Raw genomic sequence first — 21,183 nt, forward strand, 5'->3', positions numbered from 1 at the left:
GGCAAAACATAGTCGCCTGTATGTTAGTTAGCCGAGCGTTTTCATCTTTTCACCTTCGCTGAAAATGTCGGTGGTTATTGAATGGTTCATTTTTAACTAAATGTTCACGGATTTCATTTTTAATTAAATGTACACGGATAACGACGGTGAGTTATTTTGGTGCAAGATCCACGAGTTGTTTCCCCCCAAATCTGGTCTTTTTCGGCGAATTGTTTCACGCAAACATGGTATAATGCCCAAATTATACTTCTAATAGGTAATTTGTGATCTACGGTCATCCATTATTTGATTTTATGGTGTTTTCGTCGGTTTTCGATGTCGATGGCCAACCACTTCTCTCATAATCATTCACAGACTCACGGCCACTTCTGAAATGTTTGTGCCACTGATAAATGAAAGACTCTTCTCACTTTTGCAATATCGTCGCACCATTGAAATATTGAATCCGATAACGTGTCGCCGATTCTGTTTGGAGCAGTTTCACTAAAAAAACGGAATTTTTCTCGTAAGTATGTGACAATGGATGAAAGCTGGATCCATCACTACACTCCGGAATCAATGTGGTCATCAGCTGAGTGGACAGCGGTCGGTGAGAACAGTGCAAATCGGCTCAAACCGCAAATGTGGGCCGGCAAGGTTATGGCCTCAGTGTTATGGAATGTTCATGGAATTTTGTTCATCGGCTGTCTCGAAAGTTGGAAGACTATCAGGTCGTCGCTATCAGTTGCTAACGACACATTGGCCAATTGATGTGAAATCGGTTAGAAACGACTCCAAATTAAGATGGAAAAAGTGCTCTTTCACGAAGGCAATGCACTGTGTCACATTTCGCCTACACTGAAAGTCGAGTTTACTTTTGTTTTAGGAAAAAATCGTTCTATTAGCTACCCAAAATAAGGTAGGAAAAAAGTGTGGGTACCACCCAAATTTTAGGTAGACAATCTATTACTCTTTTTAAGTTCATAATAGGTAGTAACTGGATCATTATCTACTCAGACTTTGACTTGATCGTAAAAAATAGGTTGCAAGCATTGCCAAAGAGGTCATGCCAACACTTTGGCCATTTACCTAAAAATTAAGGTCATCACCCGCTGGTCCCGTTTATGTTCATCTTTTCGCGCTAGTTTTATCAAAATAATTGGTCGATATGAATAGTTGTTGGTTTCCTTTGTAGTTTAAATAATACAAAATAACGAGAAAATATTGATACAAAAGATGAGAAGGTTTTATGCTTTATTCGTTTTTAACGCAAAATTTAATGTGAACTCGTTGTTGCAAATTTAATTCAATTTAGAAAATTGTACAAAATCGAGGACACGCACAATCGCAGAAAGTTTTGTTCATCCCGCTTGTGAGGAATTCTGGCAACCGTCAGAAGGCTGGCTGTATTCCGGCTGCTGTCAAAATTATTCAGGCAAAATTGCGTCATTATTTCGCCGTACGTGTCTTGTTTATTTCCCTCCTCTTTCATTTTTCTTTTTTTATTCGACTTCATTTGATATTCGTCAATCCCGCAAAACGAATCATGAGACGAGGTAAATGAGATTGAAATATGGGTATGTTTGGTAGTGAGAAAGCAATGTTATTGACAATAACATTTTCCATGATTAGTATATATGAAGGGCAATAACTTATGTATCTTTTATTGAAAAAATAAAACCAAGACGCTTAAAATATAGAACCGATTCAAAACGGTTCTGCCAATCTTGTATGGCAAGAATCCGACAGAAACAGAACCGTTAATAACCGCTAGGCGAAATTCTCTGCCGGATACGGTTGTTGCATTGTTGGCAGACATAGCCAGCCGCCTGGGGGGAAATCTGCCCGACTAGTTTTACTGCAGAATTTCTGAAGTTTTCTCCACTTATTTGTTTAAACTAACAATACATACCTGCACAATACTTCTACTTCACGTAGAATAACAACAAATTTTCTTTCTATGTAAAGATAACACTTAATTTTCACACTATTTTTGCAAGAGTTTCAAACCGTTCAATCAAATTGAACGAATATTTCGTGCAATATGTTGTTCAACAAGCGCTCAAAAACCAACAAAATTTTAACGGCCTGCTGAGAGGGTAGTGGTCATCGAGTACGGTAAGAATCATACCGTCCGTATGGTAAAATTATCTTCCAATAATCGAACCTCCGTAAATGCCGATTGTCGTGAAAACTAACTGTCAAAAAATTATTAAAATTTTCAGTGAGTGTCCTTTTATAAAACAAACGAAAAACATCTTGAAAGGTTCATCGATTGGATTGAGGCGCACAAGTTTTTAAAACATTCGAACTACTCAAAGCTTTTGTTTATTTATAGGCAGAAAATAATTTCATATCACTCCAAGTCCACTTGCTGCCAACACGTATCGTTCGAGGGTAATTTCTGGTGGACTCGACGGGTTGCGCAGTGATCTGGAAGGCACTCATAATTCCGAACAGCCGGAACATGAAATTGAATTTTTTCTCAACATTTTTTCAAATTTTTCCCTGATATGCAGTGCCACGACTGGTTCTTTTTTCACTCGTTTCTGTGAAAAAATTTCCAAATTCGTAATACCTAATCCTAAGTTGAAAATTTGTGTTGTTTTTTGATATCCGAAATTTTTGACAATTCATTCAAATCCAAAATTTTACCAAAAGAAAACAAACACAAAAAAATATCGAACTTTTTATTCGGTTCACAGTTTACGGTTCAGTTATTGCAAATTTGGAAAAAAATTATCGAATTCTGCGAAATTTTCTAAGTGTGTAATTTAAAGGTGAGTTCTGATATTTACTGCATCACACAACAGTAGTATTTCAGAATGAAAATGAAATATATTAGTAGTATTTTTTCACCCAGTTATTTGATCATACAGTTTACACATTCGTATCGCGTAAGGCGTTGTATTTCGATTGATGGTGATCGAGTGATATCTTAGTATTGCTGTCTATTGAAAAAAAAAAAACGAAACACAATGAAATCAATGTATATATTGATAGCGAACCTCTCGACAGCCGGCTGTCCGGAGTTTTACGTGTTTCGGAAGGAATTTAGAATTTTAGTAGGAAGCACATATTACTACACAAGATAAAATTGTAACGCATTCCCGGTAGCCGGCTTCCCACAGCAATAAACATATGATAATATTATTCGAAAATTTACTAACAAACACCTTCCTGTGATACATGAGGAAATGCAAAGGATTCCTTGGTTTCTAATAGTAATATGCATTAAACTAACTATCCTTCCTTCCCAAGTAGGTTCGTATTCGGACGTGGCCGGCGTCGGTATTGATCAGCATGCAGGGATTAATGCAGCTTACACAATGTGAAATTACGTGCTATTCCCAAGCAAATTGTTCCAGAAAAAAACATTTTGCAAGTTTAATTGGTTCTGATCAATAACGGAGTAGCAATACACCGCGTTGGTGGTCCAAGTAGCAATCCGCAATTAGTTTGGATACGAAAGTCAAAAACAAGAGTTTTGATACGAAACTCAGCAACAAGAGCACGAATATGTTTTTTATGTTATACTGTTAAAAAGAAGGTAACATCAATGTTTCTTCATAACTTCAGTGTGCTACTTTTTGGTGAAAATAATGAAAGGCAGAATAGTAATTTTTGTTCTACAAGGTATAATTCAAAAGTTCCAGGACTTTTTATGCCCCGTTTACACTTCTGCTGGCTGCCAGCATGCTGGTGTCAGTGTACTGCCCTCTTAGGAAAAAAACGTTCAACGGTGGTCCTTCGTTGGTCTTATACTTTGGATCATTGGACCACAGTTGAACGTTTTTTCCTAAGAGGGCAGTACACTGACACCAGCATGCTGGCAGCCAGCAGAAGTGTAAACGGGGCATTAAACAGCGCAGCTCCTAGTGTCGCCATCTGTCTGAAATTTTTATCTGTCAATTCATTTTCCGATCGACACTACAAATGTACTGTCACATTTAGCGCGATATCTCAGCTTCTCTACACTCTCATTAAACATAACTCAAAATTGAGTGACACAACACTCAAATTCATAAAAAGTGCACGTACTCTAAATTTGAGTTACCACCTATCTACTCATTTTTGCGTTAAGGGACGAAATTTTCAAAACTTGAGTAATTTTTACTCAAAATAAGAAAAAAATGTTTTGTTCAAAATTTGAGTAAGTTCAACTCAAAATTTGAGTTCCTTGCTCTCAAAATGAAGAAATTTTTCTTCGTTAATTTTCATATACAAAGTTATTCTTCTTTCTTTTGAATACGCAAAGTAGTGGTTCCAAACCGTTTCCTTTTGAACGGTTTGGAGTACAAATTGAATTGTTTTGATATCCTTATGTTGTGCTTTTCACTAAGCATAATTGAAACCACAAAACATCTATGATTGACGTTGATTCATGTTTTTAAAACCGGATCTAGAAATGGCAATGGAAAACGACGTATTTTGGCATTCTTTATTTCGATAAGAATATTCCGAGAATGAAAACGCACTGAACTGCAAGAAGTATTTTTTTCACTCAAATGCTTAAAAACTCAACGCTTACTCTAATGTATGAATAAATGCGAGAGAACTCATGGCAACGAGTTTATTTTACTCAAATCCACACTCAAATCCACACTCAAATTTTGACATATTGTTCCAGTTTATGAATTTGAGTAATCGCAACTCAAACCATGAGTTATGTTCGAAGGGCGTGTAGTTACGTCCAAATGTCATGAAAATGTTATACAACAATACTGGAGGATACAAGGCTGACAGATAAAAATTTCAGACATATGGCGACACTAGAAGCCGCACTGTTTAAAAAGTCCTGGAACTATTGAATTGTACCTTGTATGCACTATAATAAACATGAAGAAAACAGTATAGGGATTGAACATTGATTGTGTTAATATTAATTCTCATTATATATGAATTTAAAGTAATGATAAATAATTCTACTTGGATTAATTTTGAGCATTCTGAACAAAGGGTTATTTCGTTGTTTATTTTTCATATCTTTGTAAACAGATGTTGATTAATAATGCAAAAAACAGTTAATTAAAATTGAATTCCGCTCGACAGTTTTAAAATCGTTGTGAAATTGGTACCTGCTGTTTTATTGTTTATAGAAAAGCATTCTGGATTCATTCAATATTTATAATGTCGATGGTGACTAATATCGTTTTCGTTTATTGATCAGAGCAGCCCGAAAGCTGACCCAGAGTCGCCCAAACAACGTTTGATATGTTTGTTTTAGCAACCTGAGGTCGCTCTAGATCGGACTCCAATCGCGTAGTTTCGCTCTGAAAATTTTCTCGGGTTGCACCACGCATCCAGCCGAGTTTGTTTATTTTTTCTTTTTTTCATGAGTTGTTGTTTAGGGCGCATACCACGTGTTCGTTTTACTCGGAGTCAGAGTAGCCCGCGTCTAGGTTCAAAAACGAAAACGGTATAAGTTTCAACTATTTTACTTGAAAACAAGTTAGTTTCATGTTACGGAAAGATAAGTTATTTCAGTATAAGCTAGGGTAACAAAAATTGTTACTTGGGGGTGCAATGCATAGGATGTTGGTCTATTTTTTTGTTTTGATTATAGAGGTTTCATCGCCTCTTCGGATCAAGGAAAATTTCTGACCCTATGTTCGGGATTGGGAATCGAAGCCAGGGAGGCTGCATTGAAGGCATCGACTAATCCATCACACTACATTACCCGCCCCCGCTGATCATTTATAAGTCAGTTGTCGTATGTTCGAGTCCCGACTAGGACGGGTTGGCAGCAGAGCTAATAAAAGTCATTTTCATTGACTCAAAATATACGAAAATGGCAAGAAATTACTATCACTCTCAGCTTCCCTTGCAAACTATGAGAACGAAATCCATGTCCAGTCAATGACATAAGCGCGAGAGTAGTTTCCAAATTGTGTTTTTTTCTTTCATTGGCCCTTCAGTCATTTTAAGTTTTCAGTGAAAATCCCATAGTATGCAGTGTGGATATGCAACCAAAGCTGAATCGTGAATCGAAAATGACAGAAAATGGTTTCACAATAACTTTTACTTGTTGGTGCTCGAGTTTGTAGTAGTTTTGGTTTCCGAAGAGGTTCTGGGATGTAATTACTTCGATTTGTCATATTTTAGTCCCTTTTTATAGCCAAGCGTCACAGATTTTCAATACATCGATGAAAGAATGAGAGTTGAAATTCTGCAGATGCTCCCTGAAGACGTTAGTTTGGTTTCGTCTTGTCATATACTGCCCATACTTGCATATCAGTCCCATATGGAAAATCAACATGTCGAGAAAAAGACGGTCAAAATTCTATTTCCGAAATTTTTTATTTATTGTGCCACCTAATGCTAAATCATGGTATTATTACATGAAATATCGGTAATACACCTTTGCTATTCCAATATTACAACAAATGAAATTATTGAAATTTGCCCTGAATGGGACTGATATGCGGGTACTTTGCATATGGGACAGATATGAGTTGATATTTTTTTCACATTTTTTTGAACAAACCCTCAACTCTTATTGCAATTTCTGAGAGTATATTGAGGATAGATTTCATTCCGCAAGCTAACTCAAAATTGGCGAAAATCGGTATGGGACTGATATGCCAGTATGGGCAGTATAGGAAAGAGTGGCGTTGGCAATTATACTCTCTCTTTGTTTCAATGAGAAACGAGAATGCTTCGTCTCTCTTCGTTCGTTCTGGTGTCGTTTATTTACGAATGAGATAGTAAAATATTGAAAATGAGGCTGTTGGATAGGATTCTTTCATTGAGAATGCGTGACAATTTTAAGCTCTGGTTGGCAGAGTCAATAGGAACGTAACACTGACCATGCAATGATTCTGTACGCTGAAAATCGGCTGCAAACAGTATGGATCAATTCCAAAAACGGAATGTAATACCGATACTTCACTCTTTTAGCCCTTTGACGGTACGACAATCGCGTGAAGAAAATGCTTGTATTATAGTTTAAGTAGATTAAAATATGTTGATAAATCATTGCAATTTTACGAAAATGATTTATTTTTGTTTCTTTTTTTCTATGTGTGATGAAGTCATCAAAATAGTTAGGTAATTAAAATATATTATAAATGTTTAGTATTCAGTACACTATGAATAGCCATGCGTAACCACCATTACCATTTTTATGTAAGCGCATGGTGCATTATGTGAATATGCGGGTGATTCGGATATTTGTAAGAATCGCAAAAAACAAGAAGATGAAAAAAAAGTACAATTGGTGAGTTTTGAAAGATGTACACATATATTTTCTGCCTCTGTTGTTTTTGTACATTAGAGAGTGTGGTATTGTTTCCTGCTCGTGTCTGTATAATAAAGGTGCACAATGCGTGAGTGTTTCTGTATAGTGAGTAAATGTCCGTTACTTTGACAAGTACATCTATAATAACCATGAGAAAGTATAGGCAATGAGACAAATTTTCGTTCTGCGAACATGAGACATATTTCATAATTGTAGCTTGACTTTCACAATCGCTCGTTAGTCGATTAATCAGGCGTTAGGAAAAATTCATGTTCATCGTTGATGTGGAACAGCTTGGCTCATAGTTGTGGCACCATTTCGAGAGATTTGATATGTTTGCATGTTAAGTTTTTCTCCATTAATTTGAAACGGAAAATTTGCTTACTCGATCGTAACCTAAGGTTAGGCCAATAAAGCATTGTGGTTTTCGTTTTCGGTTGTTTTTCGTTTGATTTTTGACCCTTCCCTTTTTTGGTTTCCCCACAGCCCTCACGCGGTTTACTCGTCAAGGGTGACGGCCGACATTCTAGAAAGTTTGATGGACTCGGTGCTTCAATGCAAGATAGTGTTTTTTTCCAGAATGAAGGACGATCCGTGACAATAATCCCATGCTCTACTGGTTACAGTTGTTCTTTCCAGCACAGTTGCAGTTTGCAGTTGTTTATGTTTTCTTCCGGGGAGAAAGGGTTTTTGCAGCAGATAAAAACCATTTTCTTTGTCGTCATTTTGGTTTCTTGTCGAATGGAAATATTTGTTATTTTATCTCATAACTTCACTCAGCATGTTGGTTAGTGTCAGTTATTCTTTGTTAATGATTGTTTATCTTCTGCGGTGTGCAACGTTGATGGACACGTTGTAGGCTCAGTCAATACTTTTTTATTTATTTATTACAAAACATCGAAATAATAGTGAAAAGTGAAGATTATACATGATTTTAGTCTGGTTGCTGATAAGTGTGCTGAAATATTTAACCATAACTTCTTCAGGGCTTCTTGCTAACCTGGTTTTGTTTGATATCATGCATTTTATTACATCCACTATTTCAGTTTTGTTAGTGTTATATTTTAGTTTATGCTAAACATACGATAAGTAAATGCCTCAGCCAGTATGATATTTTTGTTGTTTTGTTTAGTTAAAACCTATGCTTATTAGATAACTTTCTTTAACCTAAGGTCATTCTTTCTGTTCAAGTATTATTTAATATAACGATATGTTTCATTGCATAAGAACCGATTATATCAGTATAATATCAGTGACTCTTCATTATTACATGTACCATGCAATAATAATACTCCGGACAAAAATGCGTACCTTTTTTTTCTTAGACGCTGTATCGGTAATATTTTACATATCTTGTAAATAGTAGTAAACACAATTAGACGAAAGTGCAGATAATACCAATATGAGTTATTTCGTTTGATGCTGTCGTAGTTGGTTTCATTCAGATCTCCCAGGGAGGTGGAGTGGAGCGAATGATGCGCAGTAATAAACGGTCAATAATGTTGCGTAACGTAAGTGTTGGCGGTAATCCAAAACTAAATAAAGAGCCACGTCATGTAGAGCTTGCACCATTCCGACTGTGGCCATAACTCGACATCGTTATCGAGTATTGACCCGGGGTCGTACATGTTTTTTTTTCGACGAGGCGAAAGGTGAACTTTGGGGATCGATGAAATGATATTATTTCACATCTGGCTAAAATGAATGGTGGCTCTTCAGGACTAAAGAAATCATTACAGAATCAATTTTGCGCACCCCACGGACGGTGTCAAAGAGAAGAAAAGAAGAAAAACATCACATTATCAGCGAATTGATTTGCTCCCTGTCTGGAATAGCACCCGGAAATGACAGTCGAAATATTTCCCACTCTGAACATATTTATCAACGTCTATTGTAGGCGTGATTTCGATACTAGCACTGTAGTCAAAATGTAGACAAGATTAATGATTAGAAAGCATTATATAATTTTGAATTTGTTTGGTGGTAACATTGCAACTTGTGCTAGCTTTCAAAGGTGAAAGGATCTTCGAAAAATCTTATGTTTAGTGTAAAGTCCTTATCATATTTCGTCCGCCTTTTTAATGACACTTTCGCCGGATCTTAATAGTTAAGTTTTTGTATTGATTACCAAAGAAAAATATTTAATACTAATTTTAATGACAATAAGGACATTGATTGATATGTATTAGTTCATTGTAGTGTACGGTTGTGTTCTTCTGTACCATTACCATATGTATACTCTCTTAACTACTTTACCACACCAATTGAAAACTTTTGCAAAGTTTGTCTGGTAGTAAATACATTCCAGTGTATATGTAGTTCGACGTGCCGTTTTATTTTTTGGTTGTTGAATTGAATTAATTCTCATTTTAGGAGCTCTCCATTTCATATCTTTGTCATAATGTGCATAATTTGCTACTGGACTATACAGTAACAGTGTCTAGTAACAGAAACGGAAAAATGCTTCGAAAAGTAAAGCTTCTGTACATGGGTAACTTGATTTTCATTTATGCCTTCGGTTTCTAGATGTTGGTTACTTTTAGTAGGCTGTGTAGATCACTATTTCTATGCTGCAGGGTTGTTTTCGTTTTCTCCAAAGATTTAGTGTTTGCTGTAGATGATTCGTTTCTCGCCTGCGGTGTGTTCGATTTCATTTTTAACCTGAAAGATAGAACAAACAGATTGTTTAGTTTCTTTCATTGTACACGTAGAAGAATGGAGCTTGTTTCAAATAACAAAACAGTTAGTAGTTTTGTAGGCTTGATTCTATTTATTTCAAGTTGACGGTACCCCTGTTCATCTAAGCTTCAGTAGCCATCTCATATACAGGGTTCGGCACTCGAAGTGTAACCAATTAAAAAGGCCATAAATTCAGTTTGGAAAATTACTTTTACTTAATTCAAAGTACAAAATGTGTAAAAATAACACAAAATTCAGAATCAATTCACTTTTGCTCGATATGACCACCTTTTGCCTTGACTATGGCCTTGAGACGGTCAAAAAACGAATCGCAAGCTGCCCGAATGTGACTTGCAGGTGTATTTTGGCCCACTCGCGGACAATAACTTTTTTCAGCGCTTCGAGACTGGTGTATCTTTTAGTACGGACTTTGCTCTCCAAAATGGCCCAAAGAGAATAATCCATTGGATTCGCATCTGGTGAATTCGAGAGCCATTGTGTAGACGTGATGAAGTTCGGAACGTTGTTTTTCAGCCATTCTTGGTTCACTCGAGCTTTGTGAGACGGTGCCGAGTCCTGCTGAAACGTCCATGGTCTGCCACCGAAATGTTTGTCTGCCCACGGCTTCAAAGCAACCTCCAGAATACTTTCCCGATAATATGTCGCATTTACCTTGACGCCAGGCTCGAAGGTCTGAAGTAGGTTACACTTCGAGTGCCGGACCCTGTACACAGCAAAAAAAAGTTGTAATAATCCTCGATGTAATTTCTACTAATGTGCTGGAAATAAAGACGTAATCGTTAATTGGAGACAATATTGCATTTTTCAAAAGCGATAATACCCTAATCTTCTATTATTACAACAAAACAACGTACTGAATTTATGAACATCAAATTGATTGAATCTTGTATGCAAATCGATATAATATCACAATCGAAGTTATGTAGTAAAAAATTTTCATCAAATAATGTAATATCAAGCATGAGAACGTCAATATAATTCTGTTCGCGTAAAATCCTGTCCTATGAAATGCGTGTTATAACATGCTTGGACATTTTAACACGTTGAAATTAATACACATCTATACTTCACCTAAAATTGTGTGATATTACACTATGGCGCGCATTATTAAATTAGTGTTTTTTCCCCAGTGCAATGCTGTTTTTTTTTTTTTTTTTTTTTTTTTTTTTTTTTTTTTTTTTTTTTTTTTTTTTAATAACTATTTATTGGAATATGAGTTAAAATTAAATTATTAAGATTTAAATTGGGTGTTCAGCCACAAGTGGTGACTTTTCAGCCCTGTTATATATATATATATATATATATATGATTTGGTTATTACCATGAAGACATCATTTGCTTCCGCAATTCTGGGTTTTTGTGTAGGGAAAATTCTAAACCTACTTGTATTGTGTAATGGGGAAAAGGAACTTATATACTAACTTACTAACTAATACAGAGAGCGAATCGATTCAATTGAAGATTGCATCGATTTTTGTCGGAATTTGCTTATAATATTATGTGACATTACATCTAATGGTTCTATATTTGTGAGTCTGTGTAACTCATTTGTACTAAACCAGGGAGGACGCTTCAGAATCATTTTCAGAATTTTATTCTGAATCCTTTGAAGCGTTTTCTTCCTGGTGGAACAACAGCTTGACCAAATTGGTACCGCATAAAGCATGGCTGGTCTGAAAATTTGTTTATAAATTAACAATTTGTTTTTTAGACAGAGCTTAGAATTTCTGTTTATAAGAGGATATAAACATTTAATATATTTATTACACTTTGCCTGGATTCCTTCAATGTGATCCTTGAAAGTGAGTTTTTTGTCATACGTTAAACCTAAGTATTTAGCTTGATCAGACCATGTCAATTCCAAGCCATTCAATTTGAGAATGTGATTATTGTTTGGTTTTAGAAAAGAAGCTCTTGGCTTGTGAGGAAAGATAATTAATTGCGTTTTTGCTGCATTTGGTTTAATTTTCCATTTTGACAGATAATCACTGAAAATATTTAAACTTCTTTGTAGGCGACTGCAGATCACTCTTAGATTTCTACCTGTGGCTAACAGACTTGTGTCGTCACAGAATAGCGATTTCTGACAACCAACGGGTAGATTTGGAAGATCAGAAGTGAAAATATTATACAAGATTGGAGCTACACTCGAACCCTGCGGAACACCGGCTCGTACGGGTAGCAATTCAGATTTACAATTCTGATAGCTAACCTGAAGAGTACGATCAGTTAAATAATTTTGAATCATTTTGATCAAATAAATAGGAAACTGGAAATCAGACATTTTTGCTATTAAACCTTTGTGCCAAACACTGTCGAATGCTTTTTCTATGTCTAGAAAAGCAACTCCAGTGGATAACCCAGAAGATTTATTTGATTTTAGCATGTTCGTTACTCTGACAAGCTGATGAGTAGTTGAATGTTCATGACGAAATCCAAACTGCTCTGGTAAAAAAATTGAATTCTCATTTATATGAGTCATCATTCTCAACAAGATAATTTTTTCAAAAAGTTTACTGATAGAAGAAAGTAAGCTAATTGGGCGATAACTTGATGTTTCTGCTGGGTTTTTATCAGGTTTTAGGATAGGAATTATTTTAGCGTTTTTCCATCTTTTTGGGAAGTAAGCTAATGAAAAACACTTGTTGAAATTTTTAACCAGGAGTCTCAAGGCAACATCGGGGAGATTTTTAATAAGAATATTAAAAATTCCATCATTACCAGGAGCCTTCATGTTTTTGAGTTTCCTAATAATTGATTTAATTTCATCAAAATTCGTCTCAATAATGTCATCGTGTGATAACACTTGGGTTGAAATATGATCATACTTCAGTGAGACTTCATTTTCAATAGGACTCACAACGTTTAAATTAAAATTGTGGACACTCTCGAACTGCTGAGCAAGTTTTTGAGCTTTTTCACCATTTGTAAGAAGTATTTGATTTCCTTCCTTGAGAGCAGGAATTGGTTTCTGAGGTTTCTTAAGAACCTTAGAAAGTTTCCAGAAAGGTTTAGAATATGGTTTAATTTGTTCAACTTCTTTAGCGAAATTTTCATTTCGCAAAAGAGTAAATCTATGTTTAATTTCTTTTTGTAAATCCTTAACTATGTTTTTCATAGCAGGATCACGAGAACGTTGATATTGTCGTCGACGAACATTCTTCAACCGAATGAGCAGTTGAAGATTGTCATCGATGATAGGAGAATTTAATTTAGTTTGAGCTTTGGGAACTGAAAGATTTCTAGCTTCGATAATATAATGATTCAAATTATCAATTGCTGTGTCGATGTCCGCAGAATTTTCTAAAATAGTTTCATGATCCACATGATTTTCAATGTGAGATCTGTAATCCAACCAATTAGCTCTATGATAGTTGAAAATAGAACTAATTGGATTAATTATAGCTTCGTTGGAAAGTCTGAATGTTACAGGAAGATGATCTGAGTCAAAATCAGCATGAGTAATCGGTTCACTACAAATGTGACTTTGATCTGTTAGAACCAGATCAATTGTAGACGGGTTTTTCACGGAAGAGAAACAAGTAGGATTACTGGGATGAAGAACTGTAAAGTAACCAGCTGAGAGTTGAATATGAAGTATTTTACCATTACTGTTATTTTGCCTACAATTCCACTGGACATGCTTAGCATTTAAGTCCCCTATTACGAAAAAATTCGATCGATATCTTGTAAGTTTTTGCAAATCGCCTTTAAAGAAATTTAATTGTTCGCCGGTGCATTGGAATGGCAAATATGCTCCAGCGATGAAATAAATTCCATGAATGGTTTCAACTTCGATTCCCAAGCTTTCAATAACTTTAGTATTGAAAGAAGGTAAAATTCGATGTTTAATTTGCCGTTGGACAAAAATGGCAACTCCACCACCAATTCCAGTAAACCTGTCAAATCGATGAACCACATAATGTGGATTACTTTTCAATTTTACATTTGGTTTAAGAAAAGTTTCTGTCACAATGGCAATATGAATTTTGTGAACTTTGAGAAAATTATAAAATTCATCTTCACTCGATTTCAAAGATCGAGCATTCCAATTTAAAATATTCAAATAATTATTTAACATCACTGTTAAATTTTAAATTCATTATAATATTATTTGCAAATTTCCATCCGATTTGAAATGCTTCAAAAAGTGATGAAGTCGAATTCATTTGGATGATCATTTGAAAAAGTTGATCTTGTAGGTAGATCATTTTATTTTCAGTTATATCGCCTAAATCGACTTCATTTAAAGAAGCGAATGGCATTGAAGGAATATTTGTAGGTAGACTGCCATTAGAAGAAGATGATTTGGCCGGTCTACCTATTAATAAATTGTTTTCGTTAGAAGAAGAACTGCAAGGCGGTCCTGTGTTTTGATTATTTACATTAGAAGAAATAGGAGATAGATTTCTACCTAATATACCAGCATAACTGACATTAGAAGAAGATGATGACGAGGTCGATCTACCTGTCAATAAATTGTTTTCGTTAGAAGACGAATTGGCAGGTGCCTTAGAAGAATTTTCAGGTATATTCTGTAAATTTAAGGTCGTTGATTTGACTTGTTGTCTAAGCGAACGAGCGTTTAAAATTTTTTCCCTGACAGGACATTTCAAATAATTGGATTTATGATTTCCATTGCAATTTGAACATGAAAATTTATCAGTGGTTTCATTCATTGGACAAACGTCTTTCGAATGCGATTTACCACAATTCAAACACCGTATATCCATATGACAATTTTTGGTTCCATGACCGAAGCCTTGGCAACGACGACATTGCGTTAAGTTAGCAATACGATTATGCCGTTTATAATGTTCCCAATGAATTTTAATGTGGGAAATGAAACGTACTTTTTCTAAAGTTTTCAAATTGTTTACATCACTTCGATTGAAGTGTATTAGGTAAAGTTCATGGGAAATTCCAGAGCGTGGTTTAGAAGTACCATTCGCTCTTTTTTTCATAAGTATTACTTGGGAAGGGGCAAAACCAAGCAATTCTTTTAGTTCATTTTTAATTTCATCAATACTTTGATCATTTGATAATCCTTTCAAGACAGCCTTGAAGGGTCTGTCTGATTTTATATCATATGAATAAAATTTATGAAGTTTTTCGGACAAATATCGAATAAGACGTTCGTAATCTTCCAATCCATCCACCAAGACTCGACATTCTCCTCTTCGTCCGATTTGAAATGAGACTTTCACTTCCGGGAGAAAAGTAGAAAGCTCAGTACGGAATGCTTTGAAGTCGGAAATCATCACCGTCACTGGTGGCATAGATTGATGTTTCTTCCCAGAACGACAAGCGTCCATTTTGGGAATTTTTGAAGAATTTTCTTCTATGTCGCTACAATCGGATTCAGGAAGAATCTCGTAAATATTGTTAGACGGCATAGGATCAACGGAAGGGAAATCCGTCCGTTGTCTTTTATTTTTACATTCAGATTCTATAAGATCGTGAATGTTATTAGAAAAATGTTGAATAACGGATTGTGATTTATTCCGTATTGAATTATTTTTAGCCTTAGGCTTGTTGCCTTTCCGGTTGGACGCAGGCATTTTTGAAATTAATGAAATTTTAAATTAAATTAACTAGGCTAAATTAGTCTTCGATTAGACTCCTAGCTAGCCTTAAAAAAGGCTGATTAATTTCTTAGTCACTCTAATATCACTCTTTGTATCACTTAGTCACTCTAATATCACTCTTTGTATCACTTAGTCACTTAGTTAGTGATTCAGGTAGCCTTGAAAAAGACTGAAGTCTTGAATCAATGAAACTCTAGGTAGCCAGAAAAAAATTCCAGGAGCCAAGAGCTATACGCGTGCGGTGCGAACGACTGTTCAACACCGACTGTAGTGCAATGCTGTTTGTGTCAAACTTTGTGGGCCATTCGTGAGTTAAGAGTACTCGTAAGTTCAGATAAAACTTACAAGACCTTTTCGTTTTCTGGGTAAGTAATATGAAATATTTTGTAATGAAGAATATCATTAACGCTATAACTGCCACGGATTTAATGTTCAGAAAATTATTCATACTGATTTTCTCTATAACCTCTATTTCCAGCGCCGGTATCAGAGTTCGCCGTTTTTTCTTTCCTTTGTGTTGTTGCTAAGGACGGCTAAGACCGCTCACGGTCCATCTTGCCACAGAGTTTAACGTTTATCAGCAAACTTTGTTTTCGGAAACTACAATATGTAAGTATTTCTATTGTCATATTCGCACCCATGAACATTCTCATCGTATTTGTTTTGTTGCATTTTGTTCTTAGACGAATAGAAATGGGTAACGCTGTTTACATACTTATATTCATATATTTTTATCGTTCACATTTATGTATGCGTTACGCAATAACTTGAAAACTTGACTAGTAATCACAGACTAACAGACATGACAGTATGAGTAAATTCTTATAAAAATATTTTTTCGTGATGCACTAGTTCCACCTATATTGTACTGCGCGAACTATTTACTATCTGTACACCCCTTGTGTTATGTAAAAGTTTTTTTACTAGTTGGTTTCCCCTCGTTTGTCAACACCGATCAGCTGCTTGCAGGGATGCCTGATTTCATCAAAATATTTGAAAATGAATAGTCACAATAAATTATTGGATTACGTTGATAATATATTTAACTTTATCGCGATGTTAGAAAGTAACCATTTATTTTTCTCAACGTTGCTCATCTAGATTAATTTTTATTGTGTTGGTAATTTTAACCCGAAATTAAGTGGCGGCAGACAAGAAGCAAGTAAATATTGTAACCAAACGGGTTTGATTTTGTATTGCGTTGAACGATGAGAAGTAGGCACAATTATGTATATAGTTTTGGCAATATGCATTAAATCTGTATCCTGCATGAAATTCGCATGGACGTATACAAATCAATACATTACAGGTAATTCTGTATGAATGGCAACTCTGTTGATAAATGAAAAAAATAAACACAGTCTAGATGACAGATAGGATGTTTTTGATAGGGTAACGTGGCGCCATCATGACACATGTGAGTACTGTCCCAAATAAAGGAATATTCGAAATGACCGGTAAAATGATTGAAGAATCTAATTTGAGTGTCCTGTCTGTTAGTCTGTGTAGTAATACTAGCTGTCATATACTAAGAGCAAATTCAGCAGCTAGAAGTTCTATATGGAAGATCTACATATAATAGAGCAGAAACTGGAACAAACGAAGCAGCAGTTCACAAAAATCTCGGTTGATTTTTCATTAGGGCATATAAGCAAGTGTCAGTTTCTCTTTGATCACTCTCTCTTTCGATTATTGTGATGTGAATAAAAAGATTTTCTTCAATTTCACTACACTGTTCGAAAGTCGTATGTTTCGGGTATCATTTTATGCAAAGAGTTGAGTGATAAACGTGGAAACTACTTGGTAATTAATAGAAGAGAAAGTAAACAAAGAGAATCTCACTTGCGTATACGCCTTAATAAAAAATCAACCGAGAAATAATGAATCAGGATTGCAACCGCTAACGTATTATGCATTGCACATTGATCGTATGTTAATGTAAGCTACCGCATGACCAAATTGTGATTTTCAACCAATGGGAATAAAAAAAGAAAAAATATGTCTAATTTTGGCTTCCGTTTAGTTTAATTTATGTGTTTATTTTATTTTAGGATCAACTCAACAATTCTATGTTCATGCGCAGGGCCACAGGGTCAGTGAACATCTTGACAGCTTTGCTTCGGTCATACAACACCTCATCATGTTTTATTTCATTTTTTGTTATCATTATCCGCCAGTGCTCTCCAAAGTGAAAGGTACTCGATCGAAAGCAACTCTAGTAGGCCAACAGCAAAACATGGTCCGATCACTATTGATAAAATTAGCGAAACACGACAAATGTTAAATCAAATTAAATCTGTAATTGAAACAAAAAAATAAAATACGTTTTTGTTATTACTTTATCCTATTTGTTTTGTTTTCGTATAAAATCCCACAATTTATGTTTTTGTAAATGTTTAAAATAAGTTCATAATAATACCTGTATTCACGAAAAACATCGTTTGCAATTACGTTGTTTTAAATCACATTGTTTGTGGTCACATCGATTGCCGTCACGCTATTTTTCATCACGTCGTGCTACATTACAATAAGTACAGTACATCTCCTTAATCACATCAATACTCATACGTCGTTTCAATAAGGCGTATAGGTGTTGCTCAAACATTGATGTGCAGCGATTTTGATGTGATATCACAATTTATTTTTTTCTGTGTACTCAAACCACGAGTAAGAATGAGATCTGCTGTCTCTGCTCAATCCACTCTTGGAGTAAGATTTTTCGATTTCGCAAATCTCAAAATTTTTTCAAGTTCTAAAGTCGGTTTTTTCAAAAAAATTGTTTTTGAAATTACACCTGATCTGGACGTTTCAAAAACACGTTTCCTTGAAATTACGCGGTTTTTTACCAGGAATTTCCGAAGTTACGCGTTTTTGCGCGGTTTTCGTTAAGTGGTTCGTATCCGTCGCGTAAAAAAAGACATCAGTGTATTTTGTGACAAAGATAGTTTTTATCAATTTGCAGAGTTTTGTATAATTCGAAAAAAATTCTAGTTTCTGGAGGCATTACAATAAATACTTGCTAGAATTTACATTACGACGAAATTTTTCATGAATATATTTATGGACACTAGAACGATAAAATAAGAACACTTACTTCAGTCGGTGTTGAACAGTCGTTCGCACCGCACGCGTATAGCTCTTGGCTCCTGGAAATTTTTTCTGGCTACCTAGAGTTTCATTGATTCAAGGCTTCAGTCTTTTTCAAGGCTACCTGAATCACTAACAGTCTTTTTAAAGACTAACAATTAGTCAGCCTTTCTCAAGGCTATACAAAAAGTGATATTTGAGTGACTAAGTGATACAAAGAGTGATATTAGAGTGACTAAGTGATACAAAGAGTGATATTAGAGTGACTAGGAAATTAATCAGCCTTTTTTAAGGCTTGCTAGAAGTCTAATCGAAGACTAATTTAGCCTAGTTAGTTTAATTTAAATTTTCATTCATTTCAAAAATGCCTGCGTCCAACCGGAAAGGCAACAAGCCTAAGGCTGAAAATAATTCAATACGGAATAAATCACAATCCGTTATTCAACATTTTTCTAATAACATTCACGATCTTATAGAATCTGAATGTAAAAATAAACGACAACGGACGGATTTCCCTTCCGTTGATCCTATACCGTCTAACAATAAGTCAATTGTCTGCCGTGGCAATCAAGGGCTGCCAAACGTAAAATAATGAATTTTATGATTCAAACTAAAGCTAAGCTTGATTAGAATTATGAGGACTCTGCACCATCCATTTCCAAGAAGCAGTGATGACATTGCACTATAGTGATACACCAAAGTGTAAGTTTCATCCCTACACTGAGAATGCAGCCGGCGAACACCGCACAAAAAGAAAAGCGCGCTTCTTCTCAGTGTCCAATAGACAGACAATAGAGTGTTTGGTTCAAGAAGCTGGTGCGGGTGAACCACATTTTTCTCGCATGAATCGCTGTCACGTGCTCTCGCCTAGATAAACACAAGTGATTTCTGGTGCGTGCTGGTTAGCGTAGGGCTAGCCTTACTATGATAATCTTTATCGCAGCAAGGAAAAAACACAGTTTCGCCGATAAGTTGTATTTTTGCTGAATATGCGTGCCCCATGCTTCTCTTATGCGAATCGTTCATTAGGGTGCTAACCGGAATGTACACTTCGGTGAAAATATCTGCGTCCTCCTCGGAGAATTTGAGAGCTCTACTCTAGCATTTTGGTGTGATCCAGCGCTAGGGTTGAGAGAAAATATACACGCGGTCTCATGATGCTTGCACACTTTATATAACAGCTCTAGTTGATGTTGTCAGTGTGAGAGGAGAGATCAAACTTGCTCTTCGTCACACAAAGGCAATGGACATGTATACCAACTAGAGGAAGAAGAAGAACTGGTTTGCTCCATCCGAAACAATTGAGATATTTTCGAATTGGTCTTAGCCGATCGGAGAATGAAAGTGGGGAATCACTTGGGTATGAGAAAGCTTCCCGCAAGAAGGGTTCCCCGTATCATGGACCATAGACCACAAAAGTTTCCGAAGATAATTTTGCAGGAATGCCTGTTGTGTGGATTTGTCAGTCATTAAAGTCTTGGCGGCCGTTTTCTGGGAATGCACGCTGTATAATCATTTTTAAATACATTAAAAATGGGGAAACATTCAATAGCGAATAAAATCATGATAAAATTTTCAGTTGTGTTCTCAAACAATTCAAAATTAAACTTTTCTGAAATGTTTGGTATAAACGTGTATCAAAGAGGATAATTCATAAGGCGTTTGGATTCTATCGCCACTGCGAGCAGATGTATTGTGTGTCGTTTGCAAAATTAGTTTCGCTTCCGACAAGAGCGATTACGTCACAGCTGCCAGTTGTTTGCATTGGTGAAAAACAACGAAAAGAGGACAACGGTGAGGAGCATCACACAAAATCAGCCGTTCTAATGGTTCTAAAAGTTTGCTAAAGAACTATTAAGATTTGTCGTTCGCAAATCGAATGTAAATATACTCAGTTTAGTGCAAATTTAGAACAGTTTGATTTGTGCACTTTTCGCTGTGTGAAATTCACAGTAATCGAGATCAAGTGAAGCCTTCTTTGTTTTTGCGAAAAATGTGAAAAAACGGAAAGCTTGCTTAATTCATACAATTGATCAACTAATTGATATTCGGAAGTGTTAAGGAACATGTCAGTGGTTTTCGTATTCACGACATCCAGTTATGTTTCTGACATTACCCACCCGCCTTTTTTATTTTATTGTTTAGTGATTTTAACATGCATCGAGTTTCGATACTCTAAAAAGCAGCATACAATGGAATCCAAAAGATTATAAGTTGCTTCCAAGAGATCAAATTTTTACAAGCACAATTGAATCGAACCCAACTAGTTGATTTGAAGCAGCCATTGAAGGGAAAACTTGTAGAATATTAGATCCGGCACGACTGCGTAGTCTTTCATCAGGACAACGCCCGGTCTTATGTTTTTGGTAAACAACAATTTAGATATTAGTGGCACTCACTCCACTATTATTCAGTGATTGAGTGAGAAATTGATAGACACCTGGCTCGTGAGTATAATTTACAAAACAAAAATATAAATTATTCCACTCCTTTACACAGCATCACAGTCTTACCTGATCAGCAGCAACAGTTCCAATGCAAAGCAGAGGGTCCTTGAAGTAAGCGCAAACCTGGCACGAAACCGAATAA

At 35.7% G+C, this 21,183-nt stretch overlaps 1 protein-coding gene across 3 annotated transcripts in view; it reads right to left on the reverse strand.

The window, feature by feature from the left end:
- Window positions 1-7,199: 7,199 nt before the first annotated feature.
- Window positions 7,200-21,183, reverse strand: part of LOC131428169 (prohormone-3) — a 140,639-nt gene continuing 126,655 nt past the window's right edge. For all 3 annotated transcript variants that reach the window (XM_058591885.1, XM_058591884.1, XM_058591886.1), the window contains exons 6-7: window positions 21,108-21,164; window positions 7,200-9,880 (exon numbers count right to left, since the gene is read on the reverse strand). In XM_058591885.1, the coding sequence (XP_058447868.1) occupies window positions 9,821-9,880; window positions 21,108-21,164 (117 nt within the window). In that variant the 3' untranslated portion in view covers window positions 7,200-9,820. The remainder of the gene's footprint in view (window positions 9,881-21,107; window positions 21,165-21,183) is intronic.

This window comes from Malaya genurostris, chromosome 2, assembly GCF_030247185.1.
Source record: "Malaya genurostris strain Urasoe2022 chromosome 2, Malgen_1.1, whole genome shotgun sequence".
NCBI lineage: Eukaryota > Metazoa > Arthropoda > Insecta > Diptera > Culicidae > Malaya > Malaya genurostris.